This window comes from Chrysochloris asiatica, unplaced genomic scaffold (genome assembly GCF_000296735.1).
Source record: "Chrysochloris asiatica unplaced genomic scaffold, ChrAsi1.0 scaffold00051, whole genome shotgun sequence".
NCBI classification, from domain to species: domain Eukaryota; kingdom Metazoa; phylum Chordata; class Mammalia; order Afrosoricida; family Chrysochloridae; genus Chrysochloris; species Chrysochloris asiatica.
This window is the reverse complement of record NW_006408569.1, coordinates 6,317,013-6,343,453: the sequence shown is the minus strand read 5'-3', so window position 1 is coordinate 6,343,453 and position 26,441 is coordinate 6,317,013. Positions and strand designations below refer to the sequence as shown.

General features: G+C 49.3%; 1 protein-coding gene across 1 annotated transcript in view; it reads right to left on the bottom strand.

The window, feature by feature from the left end:
* ELF4 (E74-like factor 4 (ets domain transcription factor)) overlaps positions 1 to 26,441 on the bottom strand; it is a 40,715-nt gene that overhangs the window by 5,055 nt on the left and 9,219 nt on the right. The window contains exons 2-4 of the mRNA XM_006862832.1: positions 7,235 to 7,500; positions 597 to 768; positions 55 to 147 (exon numbers count right to left, since the gene is read on the bottom strand). Of these exons, the coding sequence (XP_006862894.1) occupies positions 55 to 147; positions 597 to 768; positions 7,235 to 7,306 (337 nt within the window). The 5' untranslated portion in view covers positions 7,307 to 7,500. The remainder of the gene's footprint in view (positions 1 to 54; positions 148 to 596; positions 769 to 7,234; positions 7,501 to 26,441) is intronic.

Here is a 26,441-nt window from a genome sequence, read left to right as displayed (position 1 = left end):
CAGGATGTAAGTACAGGCTGCCTGGAACGACTGGTCACGGGGGCTTCAACTTACAGATCTGCTTCTCATCCAGGATGTCGTTGGGAGATTCCACATTGAGCAAGACTTCAGTGGTTGACATGGTGGGCGAGGTTGCCTCATTGTCATCTGACCCCAGATTGAAGAGGTGGGGAGACAGAAAAAGCCCCATCAGGATTTATATATAGGGCACAGGGCAAGAGGTACAGTGAGGATCGGGGCTGGCCCAGAGGATGCTGTTAAAGAGCCAGATAAGCAGAGGTCCCACAGGACAGCCTGGAAGGCTCAGCACTCCGCCCGCCATAACTCTTCACCCTTTCCTCCATCCCTCGCCAGCTGGCCTCCACATCTCCTTCCCCACCCCATCCCTAAAGATCATGAATCCACTAAGACGAGTCCCTCCCCTGTGAAACAGCACTGCCTATTGCTGGTCCTAACCACCCTCTCTAGTTTCCAACTGTTGGGAGCCTTGCCCATGCTGCCCAGAGTCACTAAGAGCCACTGTGGGCTGCTGGTCGTTAAAGACAGAACCCCTCTTTCCACAAGCCCTTCCTTCCCTGCTGGGGAAGGGGACAGACCTGTCAACAAAAACCTGCCCTCCAGGATCGGATTTTCCGTCATGCATACGGTCCCATCCGTTAGAATACCGTTGTGACCGTCGTCCAGTTCCAGGCCTGAATACAGGTGCAGTAATTCGGGATAGGGTACCTGCTCCACAATCACAGCTGGGAACACTGAGGGGTCTTCTAGCTATGGAGAAGATAAGGATCTGGTTCAAGGCCCACTCATCTCTTCCAGGAAGCCCTCCCATTCCAGAGTCTGGCCCTTCCTGCTATGCCTGAGGGACCTGTCCTCTGTAGAAGATGATATGATATTGCCCTATGCTCAACATCACTAGGTTATACTTGACATGGGTTCTTTTTTTCCTCAGTGGCTTGAAACAACACAAATTTGTTGTCATTACAGTTCTGGAGGTCAGAAGTCCAACATGGGTCTCACCAGACTAAAATCAAGGCGATAGGAGGGTTGTGTTTTCTTCTGGAGACATGAGGGGAGTGTCCCTTTCCTCCCCTTTTCCAGCTTCCAAAGACTGCCTAGATCCCTTGGCTAGTGGCCCCTTCTTCCATCTTCAAAGCCAGAACACTGACCTAAGTCCTTCGTACTCTGCCATCTCTCTGATTGTCCCTTACCTGCCTTTCCCTCCCTCCTTCACTTGGAAGGACCCTAGTGATGGCATTGGGCCCAACGGAATGATCAAGACTACACTCCCTATTTTAAAGTTACCTGGTTAGAAACCCTACTTCCGTCTGCAACCACATCCCCCTTGTCATGTAACCTTACATATTCACAGGGTCTGGAGAGTAGCATATTCATATTTGGGGGGAGGCATTCTTCTGCCTACCACAGCCTGATTTTCACCATTCTCCAGGTTTTGTTTAATCAATTCCTCACATTAATTATTACTGTAGTTAGGGGCCATCAAGTCGATTTAGACTCGTAGTGAACACATGAGACAGAGTAGAACTGGCCTATAGGGTTTTCTAGGCTGTAATCTTCAAAGGGGGTTCCAGGGTGGCACTGTAGGATAAGCACTGGACTGCTAACTGCAAGGCTGGCGCTTCAAACCCCCCAGTTGCTCCTTGGAAACCCTATACAGGGTCACTGTGAGTTGGAACTGAACAGCAATCTTTAAGGGAGCTAATTGCCAGATCTTTCTTTCTTGGAGCTTATAATGGATTGAATCGTGCTCCCCCCACTGCCCCCCAGTATGTCTCAACTTGTCTGGGCCATGATTCTCAGTGGGTTGGCCGTTAAGAAATGATGTAATTTCGTTGTTATGTAACGATGCAATCATCTCCCTGATGTGATCTGATGTGATTAGCCAATCAAATGTTAGGAGATTAAATGTAAATTTTCCTGGAGGGGTGGTCTGTATCACCTTTTATTTTACAAGAGAGAAAAGGAGAGAGAATCCAGCAGAGATGGAAGGGCCCGGAGTACCGCCAAGAAAGAAGAGCCAGGGTCCCCAGGCTGAGAACCTCCTAGATTGGTGATAAGACACATAGAGATCTTCAAGGGATACCAGGCTCGCAGATGTTGCAAATAGACAAGGACCTCCCCCCACCGCCCCTGAGCTGACAGGGAGGGAACGCTTTCCCCTAGAGCTGGCGCTCTGAATTCAGACTTCTAGCCCCCTAAACTGGGAGCGAATACATTTCTGTTACCGTAGCACTAGAGAACTAAGAGCTGCTGGGCAAGTTCAGTTAGGAGCTGAGCATTGGACCCAGCATTGGACCACCAACGCTTCTTATATGAATGCCTTTGTTAAAATCACAGGCACAGTTTCTGTTATCCAAACTGGATGCTGCCTAATCCTAATCCTATTGGTTATTCTTTGGTATATTGATCCTGTACTATTGGTTATTACTTGTTACATGAAGCTTTTAAACACCTCTCTCTCTCTCATCTGTTTATTTATTAACCAGCCATCTTACTGAGCTAAGTTGACCAGACATACAACCATATTCACAGGAAATAAATATAATTTTCCCACCTATTTTTAACCACTTAGTTATCTTTCTGATTCTCTTGTTCAATTGTATTGTCCAAGTTTCCAGAATAATGTTGGAATAACAGAGGAGGTGGGTTTCCTCGTTTGTGTTGTAATGTGTGCATGTCCACACAAATGTGTGGCTTCTTGATGAACAGAAACGGGTTGGCCCTGCACCAGCTGCACTCAACCAAGGCAGGCAATTAAATTATAATTGGTTGTGGTTATGGGTTAATCTGTGGCCAGGGTAAGAGCTCAGGCTATGGGAAGGGTCAGGTTCATTCTGAGGGCAGTGGGAAAGGTCTAAACAATGGCAGTTCAGTTAGGGCCCCAGTTTGAAGCCAGGGTTAGGGACTCAGAGTGTGGACAGCTAAGGGACAATAGCAATGAAGACGGACGAACAGAAATGTTCTAGGGGCAGTAAGACCAGGGTACCACAACTGTCTGAAGCTGGAGAGAGAGAGTGTGTTTCACATTTCCCAAGGGATTTGTTGGGCAGGGACAACATGAGGATACAGTTCATGTTAATGGAGAATCCCAGAGGAGGAGGAACAGGTTCGTTGTTGACTTTGTTTTTGTGGTGGGTTTGTGACTTTTGAGTTCTACAAAGTAGAACTGCGCCATAGAGTTTAAGAAACCCCAAACCCAACCATTCCAACTCATCGCAATTCTACAGGAGAGAGTGGAACGTCCTAAGACTGTAAATCTTTACAGAAACGGGCAGCTACATCTTTCTCCTGTGAAGTGGCCAGGGGATCCAAACTGCTGACTTTTGGGTTAGCAGCCAAGCACTTAACCACTACGCCACCAGGACTTTTTTCCATAGGGTTTACTTGGCCTTAATCTTACAGATGCAGACCCCTAGGTCTCTCTCTTCTGTGGTGCCGCTGGGTGGGCTTGCACCACCTGGGGACCCTAGCGAAGCAGGTTTGTGGAGAAAGATAAAGGGCACAAAGTTTAGAGATGGTGAGTTTGAGGTACCTTTGGGAGCCCCGGTGGTTCTGTGGGTGAAGCCCTGGGCTGCTAACCACAAGGTCACTGGTTCAAACCCACCAGCCTCTTTGCTTCTATAGGGTTGTTATGAGTCAGAAGCAATTGCGTGGCAGTGGGTTTGAAATGTCTACAGGGAGCCTATAGATATAAGTGTCCGGGAGTTCCAAAGGGAGCTGGTGATCAAGTCAGTTCTGACTCACGGCAACCCTGTGTGTGTGCTCCATAGGGTTTTTTAAATAAGGTTTTGATGGCTGGATTTTTGGAAGTAGATCTCTAGGCCTTTCCTCTTAGGTGCCTCGGGGTGAATTCGAACTACCAGCCTTGCAGTTAGTGACCAAACATGTTTATCCTTTGTACCACCCAGGGAAATTAAGCTGAGCTGGCGCTATGGGTTCATGCGCCAGACTGCAAAGCCGTTTGAACTACAAGGTCGACAGTTCCAGCTCACCAGCTGCTCCTTGGAAACCCTATACAGGGTCACTATGGGTCGGAACCAACTCGACGGCACTTAACAACAACAACAAAAGGAGCTCTGGTAGCATAGTGGTTACGAATCGGGCTGCTAACCTCAGGGTCAGCAGTTTGAAACTACCAGCTGTTCCACGGAAGGAAGATAAGGCTTTCTGCTCCTGTAAAGATTTACAGCCTCGGAAACCCTGTACAGGGTCGCTATGAGTCAGAACTGCCTCCATGGTACATAACCACCACCACCAAATGAATAAAAGGTTGGAGCAATACTGTTTCATTTTTTAAATTGCATATGAAAAGGAAATATACTTGCCTTTTTTGGTTGTGAGACATTGGGTGAGTCCTCCCTCTTCCCCCCCCCCCCACTTTTATGTATTTCCCGTATTTTCTTTAAAGGGAATGTAAATTCTTCACAAAAAAGGACAGAGAATGGTCAGTTCTGCCTAATGTTCCTGAGGGATCTAGAAGAATCCAAATCGATCAGAGGCCTCTGAAAATGGCCACTGAGCAGTCACCCTGGTTAGAGCAGGGTCACCAAGTCAAATTACAACAGGTCTCAGAGGGAACCAGGCTGTTGGATTCTAGAGCTGTGGTGTCCACCTGATAGCCATGACCATGCCATCGAGGCAACTCAGTCTCATGACAGACCACCCCACGTGTGCCAGGTAGAAGTATGCTCCGGAGCATTTGCAATGGCTGATTTTTCCGAAGCAGATCTTCAGGCCTTTCTGAGGGGCCTCTGGGTGAAATGGAACTTCTAAAACTTGCCAAGTCTTTGGGTTTGCAGCCAATCACTTTAACCATTTGCCCCACCCAGGGACTCTTCAACATCAATTAATGAAAAATTTTAAATAATAAATTCAGTTCTTCGGTTGCAGTAGCCACATAGCCTATGCTTCCTTGCAGCACGCAGCTAGTGGTTCCTGCCCAGAACAGCATAGGTATGGGGTATTTGCCGCATCTCAGAAAGTTCTATTGGATTGTGTAGAACTAAAAGTCAGTTATCTGGGTTTAAAGCCAAGCTCAGTTGCTTACTAGCTGTGTGACTTTAGGCAAGTTACATAACCTCTCTGTGTATCAGTTTCTTCATAGTATCTACCCCATGGGGCTTTTTTAATGGCTCAATATACATAAAGCACACGGAACAGGACCTGGCATCTAGTAAGTGCTAAGTGTTAGGTATCAGCATCCACATTATTCTTTCATCACACATATATGATTGATGTACTGTTTTGTTTCCACAATAAACATTATTTCCTAAAAAGAGCAAAAGAAACTGATGGGGTGGCAAGGAGAAAGAAGCTAAGAAGCTAGGGTTTTTCAAGGGAGGAGGCAGAAGAAAAGGACAACTTTCTCTGGGAGACCTGAAGATGTTCTAATTGGAGAGAAAGATCTTAGAAGCCTCTTCAGGGAGAGAGGGGAAGTAATTAATGGTTTAAGGATTTGAAGGAGGCAGGAGAGAGCAGATTATGTACAAGAAGAGGGAGTTATCCTTGGAAGGAAGAGGGACACCTTTTCCTCCCAGGTCAGGGCAAAGCAGATTCTAACAGGTGATGTGATAGAAAAGATTCCAGGGAGATGGGAGGGAAATTGAGGGCATGCTTTGCATTTCTCTGTGGATTGGACAAAAGGTTGTTTGCTGAGGGTAAAAGGGCAGTAGGTGTGGCTTAGGGGGTAAGACAGGTTCTATGAAAGACAAACTGTGGCGGAGCAAGTTGTTACTCTTACTGCTATCAGTCTGTTGGGACTCCTAACAGCCCCATGGGTGTCAGAGTAGAACTGTTCCAAAGGGTTTTGAAGGCTAGAGTCTTTCAGAACCAGATTACCAGACCTGTCTTCCAAGGCTCCTCTGGGTGACTTTGAACTGCCTGCCTTTCAGCTAGTAGTCGAGTGCTTAACCATTTTCACCACCCCACTGAATAGACTAGAAATAAGTTTAAAAAAAAAGGACAAGTAGCACTGATTGCCCAGGTCAGGTTAGACTTCTGATCTCCTTCACCTGCACAATGCCTTCCGTGAGGCTACTAGGCTCCATCACAAGGGTGAGGAAGAACGGGACAGAAATTACGAACAATGTGCTAAAAGAACCGCTAGGGGGCAGCCTTTGACAGGCCGCTGGAGAGTGGACGAAGTTACCCGTTTTCCCAGGGATTTGGGATAAAGACCAGTTAGGCTAGGAGGTCCTTCCAAGACAAACAAACCAAACGTGTTGCCACTGAGTCTATTCTGACTCATAGTGACCCTAGAGGACAGAGTGGATCTGCCCCATAGGGTTTCCGAGGCTGTCATCTTTACAGGAGTAGACTGCCACCTCTTTGTCCTGTAGGCTGGTGAGTTCGAACCTTTCGTGTGGCAGCTGAGTGCCTAACCACTGCACCACCAGGGCTCCTAGGGATGGATAGTCCAGCTGGAGCTTCTCTTTGTGGAGAGAGGGATTTGGTAGCCTAGAAACGGTAGGGACAGAATTTGTCTAGGTGACACTGTGGCCAAACTGGAACCAGAAGCCAGGGCTCCTGACTCCTAATCTTCCATTCCTTCTTTCTCCATGCTGTGGCAGGAGTGAAGAAGGGTGGCAGTGAATGTACCAGGATACCCAGAATGTACCCAATGGGCACAGCTAAGTGTCTGGCCCCAGTGCAAAGTAGTGGGGAGGTAAGCACTAAAATCCTGTCCTAGTGTCCAACTGCCTCCCCCAAAAGGGCCCGTGGCCAGTGTGTGTTCCTGAACCAAGAACACAAACCCACACACAGCCCCAAAGGCCACCTTCTCCAGCACTGGTGAGGGCCCAGCTACAGGGCTAGAGATGCCAGGGGTTGGTCTCCACCCTGATGGTCCTGCCAGCTGGCAGGCTTTCCTCTTGCTTTCTCACTGTGACACTGGGGGTGGAGGGAGTGGCCACAGGCCCATCTGGTTGTCAGTCTACACCTTGTGCACTCAGTTTGTGCTGTTGACTGGTCAACAGCTCAGTTGACACATGTTGCTGCTGCTTGGCAGGCTTGGTGGCTGCACGTGCCACATAATTGCACACGGACAACTGGCTCACTAAACGGCTGCCCAGTGTCTACTGACTGGGTTGGCAAGCAGGCATGACACTCTAAGCATAGTAGGTACTTGGTCAATATTTGCTGGCTGGATTGCTGGCTGTCTTTCTGTTTATCTGATTGTGCACACTAGTTCATTGTGCTTTGGTCTCTGGGGCCTTACCTGGTGGATGTCATCCATCCCGTTGCTTGCAAACTCAAAGATCAGGTCACTGGGCTGCAGGGTGATAGCCATGCTGCCTTCTCAGAAAGCTGGAAGCGGGATTTGCAGGACCCTCCGGAGCTGCAGAATTTTCTTGATGAAGTGACAAAATGAAGCAGCTAGGGCACAGCCGGAGCCACACTCAAACAGCCACAGAGAGCTGGACTCGGTGTGGACTAAGGCAGGCTCAGGGCTGCATACTGGACTAGACCAACCGTAGGAGCGACCTAGGAGAAGAAAGATGGGGCAAGAAGTAAGTCATCGATGTCCCTAGGGTGAACCTTTCTAGGGCTGTCAGAAGAGGGGAGGCAGAAAGGGAGGACCAGAGAGGAGGGCGGGTGGAGAGGAGCAGGAAGGAGGCAGGTAGAGAATGAGGGAGGAGAGACATCACTTCCAGTGGGAAGTGGCTAAGCCTTGGGGCCAGCCTGGGTCACCAGTATCTGCACCCCGAGCCAGACACGTGGCCCCCAGAGAAGGTGACAGATGAGGGACTTTGGGTTCTCTCCCACCTAGAGACAAATCCCTAGGGTGCAGCCACAGAGCCTGGCCTCGTGAAAGGCACGCTCTTAGCTTGGGAAGGAAGGGAGGGGTGGTGTTGAGCTCAGTCACCTGGGGAGTGGGAACAGTCACTCTAAGAGCTGGAGTCAGCATGGGGGTTGTGTTGTGTCAGAGACACTGGTGGCTGGATCCCAGGGAAGGGACTCCCAGACTTGGCCTCCAGAGGGCCTAGGGACAGGTGGGTCAGATGCGCTGGAGAAGATGACCTTCGGGGTTGTGTGTGGGTTTGCATTCTTGGTTCAGCTTTGCTTTCAGTTTCAAGACTGAACTGTCACCCTGGAAACTTGTGAGGAGAGCCCTGGCTGGGGGAGGAGGGGCTGACGGAACCTTCCCCATCACCCCCAGGGCTGGTTCAGGTCTCTTCTCCAGGAAATCTCTGTCTGCTGCAGCCCCACTCTCCCCCTACACAAACGCTGCTCCCAGAATGCCTCCCGTGCTCACAGTCTGTGCCTCAGTTGCCTCAGACCCTCACGTGTCATTCGGCAGCCTGTGGTTTTCTGGGCCTCCACTCCTCATGACTGTCAGCCCCATTGCTGCTCTTCCAGGTGGCCTCCGTGATCACACATGCCTGCCTCCCAATGTCCTGGCTCCCACTCGGACCTTCTTTCCTGGCAGCCTGCTTCTCCACATCTAGGTATCACGTCTTTGGCCCCTGGCTCCTGGTGACCCCATGTTGCCCAACCCTGCCCCATCCCCACAGACAGATTCAGACTGATTGTTGTGACCCACACAGGGTTCTCACTGGCTAATTTTCAGTAACAGATCAGCAGGCCTTTCTTCCTAGTCTGGCATCATGTTGTTGTGTTGTTGTGAAGTGCCACTGAGTCGGTTTCAAGCCATAGAGACCCTGGTTAGGGTTTCCGAGGAGCAGCTGGTGAGCTTGAACTGCCAACCTTGCAGTTCAAACAGCTTTGCAGTCTGGCGCATGAACCCACAGCGCCAGAGCATGGCACCACTCAAATCCTTACTGAAAGATGGGTAGTGGGTATAGGAATCAAACCTGGGTCTTGCCCATGAGATCCTCCGGGGTGGTGGTGGAGGTGTGTGTATGTGTGTGTGTTTTAACAGTCTGGTTTAACCTTGAGTGCTTGAAGAACTGAGTCCACACATACAGTGGGAGCAACACCCCTACCTCCTTGACAAACCCTGGGCAGTGCCAGGGTGGCAAAGCCTTCTCCTGGCCAGGAAAACAAATGAGGAACTGCAGAAAGGGGGAAAGGGGAGAAGGGAGGGGGCCACGGATGACCTCCCTAGATGACCGCTTTCCCCCACCCAGAGACACCCAGGCCTCTCCCACTTCCTTTCCGTTAGCCCACAGGGCTGACTCCGCCCTCTCCCCACCCCCATCCCACTCCCACACCTTTCCACCAAATAACCTCTTCACCTGGCAGGTCTGAGTTTCTCTGTGGGTGGGTGAGAGCCTGAGTCTGACCAGGTCTACCCCAAGCAGGAGAGGAGCCCAGCCTGCCTCCCCCACCCCCACCGTGACAGACCCTGACTGTGACCTGGTCTCAGTCAGCAGGCCATTTGTGCTTGGAAGGTCTGTCTACCCTAGCATAAGCGCCCCAAGGCCTGCATTCCGCAGCTCCCCACCCTCCCACAGGCCTGTCTGCCCCCTGGCAGCTTTTCGCATACTAATCAAATGAAAGGGGATCACTTTCACCTAATCCCACTTTGTCTAAACACGAAACTCCTGCGACTGCTCCCCCTGCACCCCGAGGTCATTCTACAGCACCCTTCCCTCCAGGTTCGCTCAACTCTGGCTCCTCCGCACACATCAATACAAGTATTTCAAGTTTGCTGGGGTCACGGCTGCTGCCCTGCTGCCTGGGAACGACCCTGTGCCTTCCTACCTCCCCCAAGAGGCAGTGGCTAGAGGACAGACACAGCTGTGTGCTGGCCTTAGCACTTTACCCCGAGACTGTCATGTAGCCGACTCAAGAGTGAACACATGACTACATGAATGAATGAGGGGAGGCCATGAATGAGGGGAGTAAATCCACGTGTGCCAGGTGGGGATCATGCATTTGATCATTGCAAACGTGCCTTGTTGCTGTTGTTGTCATCGTGGTTTGGTGCCTTGGAGTTGATTCTGACTAATAGCGACCCTGTGATGGTGGTGGTGGTTATGTGCCGTGGAATAGATTCCGACTCATAGCGACCCTACACAGGGTTTCCGAGGCTGTCAATCTTTACGGAAGCAGAAAGCCTCATCTTTGTCCCGCGGAGCCGCTGGTAGTTTCGAACTGCTGACCTTGAGGTTAGCAGCCCAACTTATAACCACTTAGCAACCCTATCGTTGCTGTTGTTAAGTACCGTGGAGTCGGTTCCGACTCATAGTGACCCTGCACAGGGTTTCTGAGGCTGTAAATGTTTATAGGAGCAGAACGCCTCATCTTTCTCCCGCAGAACAGCTGGTAGTTTCGAACTACTGACCTTGAGGTTGGCAGCCCAACTCATAACCACTAAGTTACCAGAGCTCCTTTAGGACAGAGCGACTCTATAGGACAGGAAAAAAAACCCTGTTCCGTGGGGTTTCTGAGGTTGTCAATCTTTACAGAAGCAGACTGTCTCGTTTTTCATCTGCAGAGTCATTGGGTAGACTGGAACAACCAACCTTTCAGTTAGCAGTCAAGTGCTTAACCCTCACACCACCAACGTAGGTTACAGCTAGCTGTACATTTGTGCATTGCTAGTTAGTTAGTTACTGGAGTCCTGCCTGGTGTGGCACTATGGGATAAAGCAATGGACCAAAAGGTTGGTTTGAACCACAAGGTTGGCAGTTCAAACCCACCAACCACTCCTTGGAAACCCTATACAGGGTCGCAATGAGTTGGAACCGACTCAACAGCACTTAACAACAGCAACAAGTTAGTTACTTGGGGGCATGCTCTGTGTCCGCAGTAGGTGTGCAAACACCCGGTAGATGTGCATGTGTGTCGGAGCTACTCATGTGTCCCGAGTGTGGGAACATGTGTGGGAGAACCTCTATGTGTCAAATGGTGACCCTGTAAGGTTCCTCCTCCAGAGAAGCCAAACCCAGGCTGATGCTGGCTGATGCTGGCTCAAAGCAGCTGTGGTGAAAAGAAATGGTGGGGTGGGGAAGACGTAACAGGCAGGCCTCCCGACCCCCCACAAAGCAAATTTCAACTTGGATGCTTCCTTGGAACAGAGTGCCATCAACAATAAGAATGTGACCCGTGGGTCCTGGAAATGAGCCCCCCAATGTTCCACTCTCCTGGGGGCGTGGTGGGGGAGGGAAGGCCACCAGGGCTCATTGCTGTATTGGATGGAACCTTTGGCCATCAACACGAAGAGAAAAAGTTTGAAAAGAAAAGGACGGGGCTAATTTTGACACTTTCTTCCATCTTTCTGCATGTTTAAAGGTCTAAATGCAAGACTGGGTAGGTGAAGCTTTCACTAGCCCAGGATTCGGAGACCATGCCCAGCACCCAAGGATGACACTGGGAATCTTGGTGTAGCCTGAACTTAGGGTAGGGATAAAGGATGGAAGGAGCTTCATATGTTTTTGGCCAAGGCTAAGAAAACCTTCCCCCTCCTCAATGGAACCTTCCAGGCCAGAAAGCTTCCCTCCCCCTCGGAGATGTTTGAGGATTTGAAAGTGAGAGGTGGGGAGATGCTCGTTTGCATGTTCACTCACTCTCCCCTGCAGAGGAGTGAAACGCCCCCCTCCCCCTCCCTCAAAATAACCTCCCTCTCCCAGGAATCTGAAACCAAAGAAGCCACCAACACGGAAGGCCCGCCCTGCTGGAGGCCTCAGAGGCCCACACCAGGGGCGCCCCGGTATGCTTACAAGAGCCCTTTGGCTGGGATGATGCTTCAGTGGCCCAGCGCCCCCGGACACTGCCGGGCTGGCCAAGTGGGGGGTTGGGGGCATACACAGACACGTGGCTCTAGGAATTGAGGTGCCTGGGAGCCCTTAGCAACCGGTGGTAAGTTCCTGCCCCCTACCTCTCCACAACCCGCCCCCCACAACCCTACCCCCATTCTGGTCCCTCACTGCACAGCTGGCTCCAGTCAAGAGCACTGCTCCCTTGGAGACCCTGCAGGGTCCCTGATTCCCAGGGCCTGGTCTACACAGGCTGCTACAAGCGAAACCTTTGGTCTAGCGGATGGTCCCTAGATGCTGTATGTGTGCCAGCAAGTGAGGACGCGCCAGCCCCGGCCTGCAAACGTACACCCCTGGCTCTCTGTGGTTTCAAAACCAAAGCAAAATAGAAGTGGTTTGAGCTGCTTCAGCCTCACCACAGCTGGGCCCCCTTCAGACTCACAGACCCCAATCTGGGTCTGTCACTGGAACATGTCAAGCAGTGTCCAGCGCCCACCCAGCTGGGCCTCCTTCACAGGAAACGGCCCTGTGCGAAAGCCACGTCCTCAGTCCCTGTAGCGTGCGTTGAAATCGGCACCCGTTCAGCTGAGCCAATGGTTCTCCCAGAATTGCTGGTAACACCCGTGGCATTTTCACACATGCCAAGAAACATGGGGGCCAGATGGTCAGCTGGGCTACAAAGTAGAATTCTCCTTCCCTAATCACTCATCTGCACAGAGCCAATTCTCACTCCTGAAATACCCTGTCCTTCATGAAACCTTTCTGGAATTCTCTGGAAAGGAAGTGACAATTTCCTTCATGCCATTTCCCACTCCCTCAACACCCCTCCCCCACAGCCATAAACAAAATGGAACCTACCCCAGGAACAGCTGTACCCTCTACTGAAAACAGCCCCTCCTCTGGGTAACTGTCATCACACAGCAAAGCACCACGTGACCAGTGGCGTGTATTTAAGAAACAGAGGGTTAGAGTCAGGGGATTCAAACCCAGGACGTTGGCTCAGTTAGAGCTGGAATCTAATCTGCAAGCTCTAGCTTCCTCTTTGGGAAGGAAGGGACCCTCCAGAAAAGGGGCCCTGCTTACAACTCTTTTGTCAGCTCTGCGGCCTCTATTCCTTTCTTTCCACCACCACCCCCTCCATTTAAGATGAAATCAGGAAGAGGGAGGGAAAAAAAAAAAAAAAAAAGATTTTGCAAGCTTTGTTGGTTGGGGTTTCTCTGTGCGTATTTACAAGAAACCCAGTTTCCTTCTTGGTCAATGTCTGATTCTAGCATGGGCCTTCTCAGCACCGTGGCAGTGAGGTTGGTCCTGAACTCTGTCCACTGCCCCCTTACCCTCTTCCTGCCTCTACCATCCTGGGCCCAACCTACGCAGACAGGGCGTGACTCAGCTGCAGGAGATGACAAGCAAGAGATGTTCTCTCCTTTCTCTAGAATGGGCACAGGGAGGAGGGGCGGGGGGGGGGGCTCTCGTGACTGCACCCTACCTTGGGACAGTCAGAGGGCAATCCAGGCTTATCAGGTGCTCTGGGGGGGGGGCGGGTTTGAGGGGAATGGGGATAGTAGTGGGAAAGCACTTACAACATTTAAAAGCAGTCAGATGAATCTCAGGTGACCTCCCTGAGAGCAAGCGGTGCTGGGGACCCCATCAAGCCCCCACCCAGAATTTTGCCCTTTGGCTCCCGAACATAGACAGGGTGGAGCTGGAGAGTTCCAGCTATTGACAAGGAAGGGGGCCGACTACTGCTCCCAGCCCCCCTGTTCTCTCCAGCCCTTTGAGTTGTGGTTATGTGGCAAGAAGAGTACGACAAAAACCCCAATAGGGGAGGAGGAGGAAGAGGAGGGGGAGGGTTACTGACAGAGGGAACCTAATTTCCTCAGTCATCCGGTCTGCTCAGAACCTGACCTGAGAAAACCAGTAGAGCACCCCCTAGAGGTAGTGTTCACTGCGTGCTCCTGGGAAGTGAAGAACAAATTAGAGATTGGGAGGGGGGGGTGCACACTGCAGGAAATAGGGTCACTTCAGGTCAGGGGTCAAAGGCAAGTCCAGGCCAGTTACTAAGAAAGAACCCCAGTACGACAGACTGTCAACCACAGTCTAGGAGAAGGTCCCAGAAGTCCCCACAGACTTTAAGAACATAAAGTTCCCAGCCTAAAGATCCAGCTTTGCCCTGGGGTGTAGGCAGGTAGCAGGACTGCTAAGCCTCACTTTCCTCATCTGTAAAATGGGAATAACAACATTCCCAAGGGGTTATTATAAAAAGTCAATGGGCAGACAAATGTAAAAACCTTCCCTAAAAGCCGAGACTGTAAATTTCAAAAAGGCAAGTTCCTCCCCACCCCACCCCCCCCAAAAAGCTAAAGAGGATAGAGAGAAACACTGTTAACTGATGATATATGGAGGGGATAATAATCAATGTAATGAAACAAGCTATATGAATGGTTGAATGTGAACCTGTAAACTTTCACTCAGTCCAAAATAAAAACATTTAATAAAAAAAAAATAAAAATAAAATAAATAAAAAATAAATAAATAAGTCAATGGGTTCATATAGGCAAAAGCTGTTCGTTGTGTCCTGAACATGCTTTTCAATTTCCTGGTCTGATTTGGGTCATATTGACTGTGGCCACTCATTAGATATTTGGCAGGTCTCTCTACATGGTGGTGGTGGTGGTTAGGTTGTGTGCCGTGGAGTTGCTTCTGACTCATAGCGACCCTGTAAAGGGTTTCCGAGGCTGTAAATCTTTACGGGAGCAAAAAGCCTCATCTTTCTCCCGCGGAATGGCTGGTAGTTTCAAACTGCTGACCCTGAGATTAGCAGCCCGACTCGTAACCACTACGCTACCAGAGCTCCTACATATGAGGAGATAAATAGAAGAGACAGAGATGATGGGATGAAACGAAAGCAGAGGGGAGACAGAACTTATGACTGGGAAATGAGGGAGGTCTGAGAAATAACTTGGATATGTGAGTAGGGTCTAGATGCACCAGGCAGTGGACTTTGAATTTTACATGGTAAGCAATTGGGAGCTACTGTAGGTACTCGAGCAAAGGAGGGACATAAAGAAAGTAGGTCTTTAGGAAGATCAGTTTGGTCTGGGGTGTGAGTGGATCGGTGGATGGAGGAGATGGAAGAAGACCTGGTAAGGCAGCTGGAATCCAGGAGGTGAGTCCCAGAACTATCCTGGAGGAGAAGAAAGCCTGGCAGACTGGGATCAGACATTAGCTGTAGGGACGCCAAGCTGTGTAGTCTGTTCTCCTTGTTAGAATGTTCCAAGATAATGACTGAGGCAGGCCATATACAGCAAGCAGGTGAGTTCAGTTGGAGCATTTTGAAGTTGGGATTATCTCAAAAACCCCAGGATTAATGCGGGCCAGAGAGGGAGGGCCCAGAGAGTCATTTTTGTCTGGGGTGGGGGCTGCAAGGTAGGAGGGGCCTACACAAGTCTTTAGTGGCCAAAAGAACAGGCCTGGCCTGGCACATCCCCTAATCCCATTGAATGATCCGTGACTTCCAATGGCATCCATCTCTGGTCTCTGGCCTATCCACCCCCGGGAAGGCCTGCTTGCTTTCATTGCTGGGGGAGGGAACAGGAACACTGCCCAAAGACTAATTAAATTCATTAGTGGGTTGTTTTTTTTTTTTTTTAAGAAGCTAGGGTAGTATGTGACTTGGCACCAACAGGATATTAAGTCAGATAACTTTTATTGAAGGAACAGTGTTCTTTGTCAAGGCCCCTACCAGCATGTGTCCTAGAAACTGATGTGGAAGATCTTGCTCTGCTCTGGGACTCCCCTACGTAGGTGGGCCGCCAGCCTGTCAAATCTCCCCTCCCCTCGCTGGCCACTTCCCAGACCACAAAAGCAAAGGGCAGAGGGGCACGCACAGTCTGAACCCCAGTATCCCTTCTACGGAAGCAAAGGAAGAAGAAAGGATAAGATGGGGAGGACCACACAGATCTGTTCCTCTCGAGCCGAGTGCCTGGACTGCCTTCTTTCTACTCACACACTTCTGAAGTCTCTCCTGGAATCACAGTCCCAGGATCTCACAGTTCCGAGGGACCCGAAAGATTGCTGCCCCCTCTTATTATTCAACCTCAATCACCCAAGTCCCTGAGGAAGGGAAAATGGCTTGTTCAAGGTCACACAGCTAGGCGCTATGACTCCCCGGACCACCCTTCCCCTCCCCTCAGCATCCTCAACAAAGCTAACCCTTTCCTCTGGGGAGAACCCCCAGGCAGTAGTCAAAGATCCTGGGCTGGCCAATAACAATGAGGCTACCATGTGTTGAACATACTCAACTTTCATCGTGAATTCCTTCGCCGTACCTGCTGTGTTCACACTGTCCCCTAGGTCTGATATATATATATACCTGTCTCCAATTTTTATGGGCTAATGCCCACTCATCCTTCAAGGTCTAAAACAACTGTTGCCTCCTTTTCAAAGACTTACCTGTTTCCTCCTCAATTGGTATATTTGTTCCTCCTCCTAACACTGTAGCCCTGGTGGTACAGTCTGTTAAGCACTGGGCTGCTTACAGAAAAGTTGGCAGTTGGAGCCCACTAGCTGCTCTGCAAAAGAAAGATGAGGTAGTCGGCTTGCTCCCTTAAACATTTACAGTCTCAGTCTGTCCCATAGGGTCGTTCGTTATGAGTCAGAATCGACTTGATGGCACTGGGCTTCTTAAACTAAAGGGTCAGTAAACTATGGTCCTCAGGCCAAATTTATTTAGCATACACACCCCGTTTGTATACAACTGACGGGCTAAGAATTTTCACAGCATGAAAATACAAAGGTTTTACATTTGAAAATGGTTTAAAAAAAAAATTCAAAGAAGACAGTTTTGAGACACATGAAAATGATCTGAAGCTCACGGTTCAGTCTCCATAAAGAAAGTGTTCTTGGAACATATTCATTTCAGTAACGTCTACGTTGCTTTCTTGCTACAAAAAGTCGAGCAGAGTAGTTGCGACAGAGAACAGATGGCCCGAAAAGCCTAAAGCCTTTATTATCTGGCCCTTTACAGGAAATTTGCTGACTCCTGGACTAAAGGCTTCACACACACACAAATAGTGTGAAAGAATTCAAGCTCATTCCTGAGAAGAATGTCACAGAGCACTTGGAAGTGGGGATGCCAGGAGGCAACAAGCACAAAGAAAGTCCTAGTCTGGGCTTAGCCGATCTGAGCTTCGGCTCTGGCTCTGCCCCTGATTCATGATGTGACCTTGGGCAAGTCAGTTCCGCTTTATGGGCCCCAGTTTCCTCATCTGCACAAGAAGGAGGTTGGCTTAGGTGGTCTAAGGCCCCCTTTCTAGCCCAGTCACTCAGAGATTCAACAATCTGTTGCCTTTTCCAGCTCACACAGTTTGAGGCAGCAGAGCCTTGATCTCTTCCTCTAAGGGGAAAAGACTACAGAAGGTTCCTCTGCCCAGCTGTGGTTTCCCCCTGCCACTGTGGGGGCCCCCCTCACTCTCTACTCACCTGCCCCACCCCTCCCTTCCCTTCTGCTGACCTGCCTGCCCTTTGCACTGAATTCTTCTGCCTGGCCTCCTCGGAAAGGGCCTCCCCACAAGTCCACGGGTGGGGGATGGAGTGGGCAAAAGCCTCCCCTTTGAGTTGGGGGTGGGGAAACGTGGTCTCTCACCTCCCAGGGCCTACAGCAAACAGCCGAGCAGGCAGGGGATGGGGCCAGCTCTCACCGCACCCCTGCTCTGCCAGAGGAAACAGCCCCTCTCTGCCACTTCCTGTCCCAGGGGTTTCAGCAGTTTCCCCTTCAGGGCCTGCTGGCCCTCCCAGCCCCACCCCTGCCCACCACAGGTCAGAAGGTGCAGAGAGGGGAGGGGCCCGACTGGCCAGTGGAGAGGATCCCTCACAGGAAGGCTGAGAAGACAGCTGTCGACACAAGACACAAGGGGATGTCCCAACAATTCTTCTACAGACAACCTGCTTCATGCTCAGAGGGGGAGCATACAGACAGGGATGTCTTCTTCCCTGGGAGGGAGATCCAGGCTGTTACCAGATGAGTAGAAATGTACCTAGTTCTCACCTAGGATGGCAGAGTGAGCCCGGCCTTGGCAAGGTTGGATGAAACACAGGAATATAAATGCTGCGGCTGAGGGCAATGTCCAGTAGGGGCTGGCCCTGGGTGGCTTGGGATGGAGGGAGGCGCTGAAGCAAGATGACGCTGAAATTGATCTCACTTCATAATTTCACAGAGGGCTTAACCTCGGCGCCAATGGACAGAGGCAACCGTGAAAAGCAAAGTATTCTATCACTTGTAGGTCAAGGGTAGTGACATTTTTCTGGGTCAGAGAACTCTCCTATTCGGTAGCAGCTGCTGATGTGGTGTGGTGACACATGTTTGTAGGTACCTCCCAGTCACTCTTGCAAGGTGGGGCTCCTGGCAGTAGGGCTGTGTGCCAGAGGGATCCTTAGCACAGGTGAGCAGCTCTGCAAAACCTTCCCAAGGCAATGGGTCAGAACGACATGGCTATAATGATTCTAGAAGCCTTGAGGCCTGGGTTGGAGATCTAGTGGTGAATGGACCTAATTGTCTTAGGTGATAGTGTCCCATGAAGTTCTAGTAGCTGTGTGAGAAGCTTAGAGAACAACTATGGATGGACATCTAGTCTTGATACCTCTCTCAGCTCTGCACCTTTGACCAAAAGCTCTGCCCTGCCAGGCCACTCTCAAGAGAGTAGAGTCCTACATTTGTTTCCCTGTCTTCTTTTCCTCTATGCCCCATGGACAAATTGGGGCTGGTTCCCTGGCGACAGGGCCTCATTCCCCTCAAAGGAGTGCCTGAACAACCCCAGCCTATTTCTCCACCCCTCGAAGTTGGTGCAAATATGGTTGCACAGATGGTGTGAGGGACGCCAAGGCAGCCTCAGAGACAACATCTGGATGTGCACCTGGGTTCTTGCCAGCCCCTCCCTACATCTGCAGAGCAAACCCAGAGTCAGGGTTTGGTTGCAGCCCAACTCCAAGCTAGTGGCACGTGTTTGGAAAGCATATCCAGCCTGGGTGGAGGGGTAGAAGCAGTTGAGATCACTGCCAGCCCAGGGTAAGTGCATGTGGGTCTTGTCGGGGGAGGGACAAGGGCGTGGGTACCTGTTTTCATGTGGGCAAGCTTTTCTTTTGCATCCTCTGCTATCACTTTAAGTTGTTCCTCTTGCTTCAGTGGAAAGGGGCCAAAGAGAACATTTTACTGGGTGACACAGGGTGAAGCTTAGGAAAGGTGACGGGGATTTGTATCTATTGGATCCGTGCTGTGAGGTTGCTGCCGTGCCAGGCACTTTACATACCTTATCTATATCTAGCTCCTTTAATTCTTACAGCCTCCCTACAAAGTAGTTAGTAAGTGGCAGACCTAGGGTTTGAACCCAGGCTTATTTCCAAAGACTACTCTTTGAGCTTTGTTTTCATTAAAACCTATTATGACAATTCTATTCCAGCATTTCCATTGTTTTTAATGTTTTATTGTGAATTATGTGGTAGTTTACATGGGAGAACATTAGTTTTACATTCATTCTATCTTATATCGTTTCATTGCCATGGTTCCAATCCCCATCAACCAACCAAAGGGTATATACTCTTTAAGCCTGCTCCCTACACCCCACCCCACCCCAGTCTTGAGACAGAACTCAAACCCAGGTCTGTCTGACCTTGACCTCAAAGTCCATCTCTTCCCCAACTGCCCTAGGCTGAAGATCATCTGCTATGACCCCTAGTTTAGGGCTTCCTGTCAACATCCAACTTGGACGTCTCAGCCCCTCTATGATACCGCCCTCGACAGAAGTTTCCCAGATCTGTGTCCTCAATCCCAACCAAAGCTCTTTTCTTAAGATGTTGTTGTTGTTGTTAAGTGCCGTCGAGTCGGTTCCGACCCATAGCGACCCCATACAGGGTTTCCGAGGCTGTAAATCTTTACGGGAGCAGAAAGCCTCATCTTTCTCCCGCGGAGCGGCTGGTAGTTTCGAATTACTGACCTTGCGGTTCGCAGCCCGATTCGATAAGTCAACCTTAATGTCTTGGGTCAACTATGCACCAACATGGCAACAAAATGGAGTTCTTGTGGCCAGTTGTGGAGGAAGGGTATTGTGGAGTGGGGGGCTTCCAGCTCTGTTGATATGAGAGGCTGACTCAATTCCTGTACTTTTGGAGCTGACTGTTTTTTCAGAGTTCCTCCTAGTCTGATCCGGGACCTGGAGCAGCCATGGCGTTGGTCCCTGCCCCATAAATCTACACTTACTCTCAGCTTACACATAATGTAAGTCTGGTTATCTTGGGGTGTTGGTTCATGTGTTTATTCAAATATTTATGGAAAGTTCGTCCTAAGCACCTTATATGTGCCAGGCCAATAGCCAAGGGCTTGATCACCGGGCCCACCCAATTCTTCTCGGTGGTAGGGTCTTTAAGTATCTAAGTTTCCAGTAAGCTGACCTAAACAACATTGCAAGCATCTGCCTAAAACATTACTGTTTTCTTTCCAAGACAATTTCATAGCAAATTTCTCTTCAAAACGGAGGCCCTGGGGGTTAGAGGGACATGGGGAGTGGTTGCTCCTGGGTACAGGGTTTCTTTCTGGCCATGACTGCACGACTCTATGAATAGTCTAAAAACCACTGAATTGTACACTTGAAATGGGTGAATTGTATGGTATGTGGAACATATCTCAATAAAGCTGTTATTTAAAACGAAACAAAACAAAACAAAAACAACCGAAGCCCAGAGAAGGGCAACAGCTTACTCCAGGCCCCACACAAGTTGAGCTTTATGACTCTGCTTTATAACTCTGAGGCTCTGTGCCTACCAGGCTCGCCATAACCCTATGCAAGGATAGCGACCAAGGTCTGGTAAGTGAGCAAAGCAGGCCCAGACCATGCATGAGGATTTGGGGATTTGGGCTGGACCTAAAGCCGCCTAATGTGGAGTCAGTCCCTGACTCATGACAACCCTGCGCATCATCTCCATGATCCATTGTGAATTGACTGTTGTGATTCATAGAGCTTTCATTGGCGGATTTCCAGGCCTTTCTTCCTAGTCTCTCTTACTCCAAAAGTGCCACTGAAACCTGTTCAACATCAATTGCAAATGCAAGCTTCCTCTGACAGACAGGTGAAGATTGCACATGAGGTGCATTAGCTGGGAATGCCCCCAGTATGGAAGGTGAGCATTCTACCATTGCCTCATAAGCAACACGGTTGTTGCTGTTAAGTGCCATTGAGTCGGTTCTGACTCACAGCAACCCTGGATAGGGTTTCTGAGGAGCAACCGGTGAGTTCGACCTTGTGGTCCAGCACGTTATCCTGCAGTGGGAAATGCTCTAGGACAGGGGTCTTTATTTCAAGTCAGTCATTAGCATGACCCTAGGTTCCCGTTCCTCTCAGGGTCTCAGTTGCCCCATGTGTTAAGTGAAGTGAATGAGTTTGCTGCTCCCTCACTAAAGGCTCTGCTGGCTCCACCACTGGGTCCAGAGAAGAATCGCATGTGGAATATGAGGGGCTTCTTGGAATGCTGCCAGAAGCCTTCCACACCAGACACCTGATGTTGGAATCAATGCTCCGCAGTGATGGTGACAAAGGATGAAGAGGATTTCCCCAGGAGAGTCCACTCCTTTCAGACTATGAGCATCGGCATGAGGAGGAGATAGGGAGCTTGGTCCTGACTTCCCACCAGTATTCCTGGGTCGGGAGCAACTCAGAATAGAGACTCTTTGGAGGAACCAGGTTCTTGGCCACCTTGGGCTTGAACTTGCCTCCATGATGGAGGGAGTGAACTCTGGTGACCACTGGTCTAGCCCCCACTAGGCAGGATGTTTCCACATCAAGCCCTGCTTCCTATAGCGAGGCCTGGGCTCTGGTTGCCCTCACCCCCCTCACCATCTGGTGGCCTGCCCTATGCCCCCTCCCCTTGCTGGGTGTTTACAGGCTGTCTTATCAGCCTGGGGAATCTGGGCCTCACCCAGCGGCTGCCCCGCCCCACCCAGCCCAGACAGCTTGCCCAGGGCCCTACCTGTTCTGGTGTCGTCACTACAGGCACCCTCTCCGTGCCCCTGGAAGGCAGAGGGTGTGGACAAAGACCTGCTGCCTGGCACAGGTTCTGAATGCTTGGGGCCCTGCCTGTCAGAGTGAAACCTGAATAGTCATAGTGCTTTATCCAGCTGGCCCAATCTGAGGAGGGCATGTGTTCTTGTGAAACTGTCATCTCTGCAGGCTATGGGGACACACTTGCTTGGTAGATCTTCTATCCCCAACCACCAGGAGATGAATAAGGGTAAACTGAAGAACATACACGCTCCAAGTTAAAGATGCAGCTGAATGAGGGGATGTGGCTAAGTGGGGTGGAGGAGTTGAAACAGACATCCTGGGGCCCCACTTTGGCCAATCCATACCCAAACTTCAGAGCCTCCTGGTTCCCAAACTGTCTCCATCTCACCCTGAGATCTGCTCACCCATGCAAAGGCTCAGAGCAAGTCAAACAACTCTCCCCCCTAACATAAAGGCCTAGATTTTTCTATGAACTAGATCTGAACCAAAAAAGGGGGACAGAGATGGGGACCGCAAGCAAATGAACATACTATACTTCGGGCTAAGATCCTAAAAGGTCACTTTCTGACCTGCCCAGGATCCCCTAGACACAGGGCCTGCTTGCTAATGCTAGCCAAGCCCCAATCTAGAAGTCTAAACCACAGGCTCAGCCTGATCCGTCTTCCAGGGGGTTCCATTTTGTTCAATGAGAAATCACAATATATATTTTAAGAAACTACCACTAGTACTTAAGGTGGTGGTGGTAATGTGCCGTGGAGTCGGTTCCGACCCATAGCCACCCTGTACGGGGTTTCCGAGGCTGGAAATCTTTACAGGAGCAGAAAGCCTCATCTTTCTCCTGCAGAACGGCTGGTAGTTTCGAACTGCTGACCTTTAGGTTAGCAGCCCAATTTGTAACCACTACGCTACCAGAGCTCCTATTTTGGGTGCTAGGTTGTATGATTTGCACTTAGCACACAACACTATATGGAGTGGCCAACCACTCCCCAAGAGAAAGAGGAGATTTTCTGCTCCCAGAAAGATTTACAGCCTGCGAAATTTTACATATTGTTGTTGTTGTTAAGTGCTGTCCAGTCAGTTCTGACTCATAGCAACTCTGTACAGGGTTTCTGAGGAGCAGCTGGTGGGTTTGAACCACTGATCTTGTGGTTAGCCGTCCAGTGCTTGTCCTATCCTATAGTGTCACACTAGGAAACCCTACAGTGTCACTAAGAGTAGTATCAGTATGAGTTGGAATAGAATCGATGGGTTTGGGTTATATCTTTCTAGGAGTCCCTGGGGGGTGCAAACAGTTAAGAGGTTCAGTTGCTAACCGAAAGATTGGCGTCTCCCTGGAAGTCCCTCACAAGAAAGGCCTGGTGCTCTCCTTCCAAAAATCCAGCCCCCGGAAACCCCATGGAGCACAGTTCTCCTCTGACATACACAAGGGCGCCAGAAGTCAGAATCAGCCGGACAACAACCGTTTACGCCCTTCTAGGCCTCTAGGATACAACTCAATGGTTTGGGGCATTTGGGTGGGAAAGTTTGTAAAAACTGCTCAGGCAAAGTCTCCATTAATGGGCTATGCAACCACAGGCATGCTATGTCACATGACTCTCACAGCCTGAGGCTTCCCTTCCCCCACTGACTACCCAGAGCTCTAAATGACCCTAGTAACTGTCAGGCCTGCATGTGTCTCCTTTCTATCAAAACTTTCTGGCCACCACCCCATTCCCAGGAATCTGCTCTTTCACCTCTTAGAAAAAACATATAGCCATTTTATGTATGAATGAGCTAAGAACTGATATTAGGTTAATGTGTCACCTCTTTCAACACATTTGCATTTTAAGAGGCCATCTGGAGCTACCAAACTATAACCTAACAGTGGCTCTGGGGCAAGCCCACCAGTGGGTAGGTGAACTTTGGAGCGCTTCTCTGTGATTCTGCCTCCTGTCATTCTTGGACATGGGGTGAGCTGGCCTTCACCGCCTACTTACTTCCCCTGCCTGTGGTCTCTGTTAGGAACGTACGTGGAGTGAATGGGAAAGTCCTTTGGAACGCTAAAAGCTAGGTCCAGTACAACAGAAAGCCCAATTGACTGGGATTGAGAAGACGAGGCTCTGATCTTGGCCTGGCCTCTGCCTAGCTCCTCCCTCAGCCTCTGGGCACACATTTAGGTCCTATGGCCACACCAGCTGTCCTCAGCAGAGCCTTCTAGTCCATACCATCTGCTTGGTTTCCAAAGGGCCTTCACAATCTGACCCCACCTTACCTACTTACTTACCCTTATTTCCCATAATTTGCCAGCTCAAGCCTGGCTTCAAGCCCAGTGGTCTCTTCATGATCTCCTGAGGGAACATTCTAGGCTCCTTCATGGATTTTCTCAGGCCTGCTATGAGTTTGTTGTTCCTTTTCAACGAATCAAATACTGCCTCTCCAGCAGGGTCCCAATCAAGTCCCTCAACCCGATGAGCTGGTTATGCCCTAATAGCTATCTATAACTCACCCATGGCCCCTTTTTTTTAAGTGCTCTTAGCCCCTAAATTCTACAAGTTTTAAAGTTTTAGTTAAGTACCGTGGAGTCGGATCCGACTCATAGGGATCCTGTACAGGGTTTCCAAGGCTGTAAATCTTTACGGGAGCAGAAAGCCTCCTCTTTCTCCCGCAGCTGGTAGTTTCGAACTGCTGACTTTGAGACTCCCAGCCAGATTCTTAACTGCTACGCTACAGATGACCTCTTAATTCCATATAGTCTTAAAATGCTCTTTAATCATTTCATGTAGATATACGTCTTGTTTCCCCACCAGGCAGTAAAACCCAGGGAATAAAGGCCTAATTCATCTTGTCCTGACTCTAACATAGGTCTAGGCATACATGAATTAAATCCATGTAAAGTCTCAACCTGCATGAGCTTTCTAGAAAAGAGGCCACAGGTCTCATAGATCTTGGGGCTATAGTCTTAAGGTGGGGGTGGAGTACAGTTAGGGAACAAAGATCTCCAGGGTCCCAAAATTACTTTTCCTCTCTTTCTCCAAGCATCTATTTGTTCCAACCCGTGTCAAGAAAATGGTTCCCGAGATGGAAGCAGAGATGATGATGTGGAGAGATGGAGCAGCTGGGGACTCTGGATCCAGGGAGGAAGAGGGGTTGTGTGCTGATGACGAGGGAGCAGGCTTGCAGGGTATACCCTTTGGTTGGTTGATGATGCATGGAGGGGATTGTAACCATGGCAATGGCAATGAAACAATATACGATAGGGTGAATGTAAAACTGATGTTCTCCCATGTAAACTATCACATAATTCACAATAAAACTTCAAAAGATAATAAAAAAAAGAAGATGGTTGATGATCAGGTCACCATCAAAGTATTCTCTCTTTGTATAAAACCACAATGTTTCCATACTGGGAATACTAGGTGCCGGTCTGCTCACTGGACCCTCGGGAAAGATTTCATGATGCTGGACCAGCTCTAGAGAAATAAAATATTTCAAGAGAATGGGGTATGAGGGCAGCTACACGAAGACACACTTTTTAAAGAAGCCTCTTGTTTAGACAGTACAGGCTGAAGAGGCAAATGACTGGCATCTATAGGTTGTAAACTTAAGGAATTCTTTGGGCTTGTTTAAAGAAGATAAGTATCTTCTAAAATGACATCGTTTCTCATACTTCAGACATATTATTAGGAGCGGCCAGTCCCTGGAGAAGGAAATCATGTTTGGCAAAGTAGAAGATCGGAGAAAAAGAGGAAGACCCACAACAAGATGGATTGGCACAGTGGCAGCATCAATGTGCTCAGGTGTAGCAACGATTGTGAGGATGAAGCAGGACCGGGCAGGGTTTCATTCTGTTGTGCATGGGGTCATTATGAGTCAGTACCAACTCAATGGGATCACCAACAACAAAATGACATCAAGGATAACCATTATTACAAAAGCAAGTAAAAACATACGTGTTACAGCAATTAGTGTAAATAGAGTAAATTCTAGTATGAGAAAGTGACATCGACAATCTAATTCTAAATTTCATATGGAACTGCAAATAGCAAACAAACAAAACAAAACCTTGGAAAGGAAGAACAAAGTTAGAGGGCTAATACTACCTGACCCCAAGAACTACTACAATGCTACAGTAATCAAAACGATGTGGTTTTGGTTACACACAAGCAATTTAATGGAACACAATATAGAGTCCAGAAATTTTTACAAAGGTACAAAGGAACTGTGGTTGACCAAGGATAGGCTTTTAAACAGATGGTGCTGGAGCAATTGGATGTCCTTATAAAAATAATCATTAGTATCCATACCTCTTACCGTATACAAAAATTAACTTAAAATGTTTCAGTGTTGTTGTTAAGTGCCGTCGAGTCGGTTCCGACTCATAGCAACCCTGTATAGGGTTTCCGAGGAGCGACTGGTGAGCTTGAACCACCAACCTTATATCATAGACCTAAATATAAACCTAAAACTTCAGAACTTCTACAAGAAAACATGAGATATTTTATTTATGATTTAGGGCTAGATTAAGGTTTCTTAGATATAACACCAAAAGCATGATCGGCAAAAGGGAGAAATGGTTAATTGAACTGCATTAAAATTAGAATCTCTTGCTCTTCAAAAGGCACTGTGAAGAGAACGAAAGGCAAGTCATATAATAGGAGAAAATATCTTTACAAAACATGTATCTGATAAAGGTCTTGTGTCCAGAGTATATAAAGCGTTCTCAGAACTCAAA